The 3,038-nt window shown below is 41.2% G+C and overlaps 1 protein-coding gene across 1 annotated transcript in view; it reads left to right on the top strand.

The window, feature by feature from the left end:
* The window catches only part of LOC107299414 (rho GTPase-activating protein 42-like), a gene marked incomplete at both ends in the record, with an annotated part of 55,248 nt that extends 52,297 nt beyond the window's left edge, over window positions 1–2,951 (top strand). Inside the window, 2 exons of the mRNA XM_015828776.1 lie at window positions 1,129–1,273; window positions 2,571–2,951. Coding sequence (XP_015684262.1) covers window positions 1,129–1,273; window positions 2,571–2,951 — 526 coding nt within the window. The remainder of the gene's footprint in view (window positions 1–1,128; window positions 1,274–2,570) is intronic.
* Between the last annotated feature and the right edge of the window lie 87 nt (window positions 2,952–3,038).

Below are 3,038 nucleotides of genomic sequence, written 5' to 3'. Positions count from 1 at the left end.
CCTTGCCTGTGCTCGATCGGATTCGGTTCGGCTAGCCCTCCAACTGCTCTCTAGGCGTCTTTTCCGGCGCTTCATCTCTCTCAGCTCCTCAGTAAACCAGGGAGCCAGTTGAGATCTGCGCCGGGTCAGAGGCCGCAAAGGCACGACTCGGTCCAGTGCTGCGGCAGCGGCCACTTCCCAGGCCGCCGCCAGATTTTCAACCGAGTCGTGAACTAGATCCTCAGGATATGGCCCAAGCTCCGTCCTGAACCTCTCTGGGTCCATCAGGCGCCTGGGACGGAACCATCTATGCGGTTCCGACTCCCTGCGGAGGGGGGGAGCGGTCCGGAAGTCCATCTTAAGGAGTGAAATTGTTCAGAATTTTAAGTGTCTGCAACGTAGAGGGATTCCTTCATTTAATAATGTAGAGTAGCTTTCTTCACATTCTTACATTCCGATATTTCCCCAAATTCTATGAGTTTGGGAAAGGGAAGCCTCAACCTATGAAGACAATAGGATGCTGTGTATTGTCTTATGTAATATTAGAATATTGCATCAGGTTTTGGTCACCGCAATGTAAAAAAGATGTTGAGACTCTAGAAAGAGTACAGAAAAGAGCAATTAAGATGATTAGGGGATTGGAGGCTAAAACAGGAATTGGGTATATCTAGCTTAATGAAAAGAAAGACAAGGGGGAACATGATAGCAGTGTTCCAATATCTAAGGATTGCCACAAAGAAGAAGGGGTCAATTTATTCTTCAAAGCACCAGGACAAGAAGCAATGGATGGAAACTAATCAAGGAGAAAATCAACGTAGAACAAAGGAGAAATTTCCTGACAGTGAGAACAAACTATCACTGGAACAGCTTGCCTCCAGAAATTGTGGATGCTCGAACTCTAGAGGTTTTTAAGAAGAGATTGGTCAACCATTTGTCTAAAATGATATAGGGTTTCCTGCCTGAGCAGGGGATTGGTCCCTTCAACTCTGTTATTCTGTAATTATTAAATTATTTTGAAGAATTTAATGTGATACTCAAATTGTACAGAAAAAAATTCTACTGGAAACAGATGACTCAATCTCTCTGCCTAAGCAAATGCAGGTATTCCCAAAGATTCTCAACAATATGTATGTTTGCCTTTATTGATAGATATTCCACACAGCCCCAGATCCCAATATTCCTCTTGGAAAGCCTCAATCCAGATCAAGCTCAAGAAGGACAAGAGCAATCTGTCTCTCCACAGGTCCTCGCAAGCCTAAAGGACGATATACTCCATGTCTAGCAGATCCAGATAGTAAGTGCATTTTTTTCTGTTAGCACTGTCTGATTTCTCACAGTTGGTTATAAATGGGTGGTAATAATTGTGTTGCTCTGAGCACAAGGGGTGCTTCTCTACTGAGCATTTTGGGCTATTCACAGTGCACCTATCTGCACTTTTTCATTTGGGCTTTTCTTATTTATTTAAAATATTTATATAGCATATATATTGGAACATTTATATATTTCTTGTTCCTTTGTTTCATTGTATGTGTATAACCTTTTCCCCAACAAAATCTAGATATGCTGAGGCAGAATTAGCTGTCTTAATTGTACACAAAGAGGATCTTTCTTCCTTCCTCTCCTGACTCAACCAAAGATATAGGAGGGATCATAGGGTATGGTACAAAGGCACATGATGCAATTTTAGATTTAGTTATTATCTGACTAAAATACTTCCTGGAAGTTTATTTGTATTGCTCTGAGCTTCATGCTGGAAAAACCCCAATATATATAAATGTAAAATGAGTGTTCAAGAGCAATTAATCACACTAGTATGTGAAGGGCAAATGTTTCTTTTAGCCATTTGTGACATCAAATTCCAGTGGTTTCATTTAAAAAAGACTTGAAAATAGGACTTCAAATATTCTGATGCTTGTCTAGAGCTGTTCAATTGACTATTGAAAGCTCCATGAAGACATCTTCTTGGGACCTTCATCTGGCATGGAATACTAGCGCTAGCACTTAGACTTATATACTGCTTCATAGTGCTTTACTGCCCTTTCTAAGTGGTTTACAAAGTCAGCATATTGCCCCCGACAATCTGGGTCCTCATTTTACCAACCTTGGAAGGATGGAAGGCTGAGTCAACCTTGAGCTGATCAGGATTGAATTCCTGGCTGTGGGCAGAGTTAGCCTGCAATACTGCATTCTAACCACTGCGCCACCACAGCTCTTACATACCATATAGCCATAAGCCATTTTCTCATACAGTCACACTCAAGATGTTCAGATTCATGCATTCTCATGCCATCATTAATCTGTATGGGTTTTGCTACACTTGTGCAGAATCATAAAGTAAATATTGTTCTGGTAAAGTCAATTTAGATCATATTGTATTTCTGTGCATATTAGTTAATAACAGGTAGTGTTGTTTTCCTCCCAGGGGAAAGCAAAGAAATTTGAGAAATGTGGGGTCCTTGGTGCTCTCTGAGCTTGCTGATTTTCTTACAGACGTTTCATTAGCAAGCTAAGTAACATCATCAATGCTGGCTAAATTTGAGAAATGCCATTTATTGTTTTCATCCCCTTCTCTTAACCTTTCCACCTTCCAGGTGATTCATACAGTAGCAGCCCAGACAGCACTCCAATGGGCAGCATAGAATCACTGTCCTCTCACTCTTCAGAACAGAACAGCACTACCAAACCTGCATCTTCTCAATCCAGGGAAAAAACAGGGGTTGTTCCATGGATTGCGTCATCGCCATCATCCAATGGACCAAAAAATTCTGGGCTTTGGACCACAAGTCCTGAATCCTCCTCAAAGGAGGATGCAGCAAAAACAGATGTGGAATCTGACTGTCAAAGTGTCACATCTGTTACTGGACCAGACAATGTGACTTCACCAGGAGACCCAGCCAAAAGAGGATTGTATAGTCTCTCTGGAATGAAAAGATCATCAGCTTTATCTTTAAGGTCTATCCCTTCTGCAGAAGGTAATTTTTGAATGATCCATTGCTTTACTGTCAATAGGTTATTTAATGGTTTGTGTGTATCTATTTCAACATTGCAAATCGAGAAAT

This window comes from Protobothrops mucrosquamatus, unplaced genomic scaffold (genome assembly GCF_001527695.2).
Source record: "Protobothrops mucrosquamatus isolate PMUCROS unplaced genomic scaffold, P.Mucros_1.0 scaffold4881, whole genome shotgun sequence".
Lineage (NCBI taxonomy): Eukaryota > Metazoa > Chordata > Lepidosauria > Squamata > Viperidae > Protobothrops > Protobothrops mucrosquamatus.
Note: the sequence above shows the minus strand (reverse complement) of the source record. Positions and strands in the feature narration are given on the sequence as shown.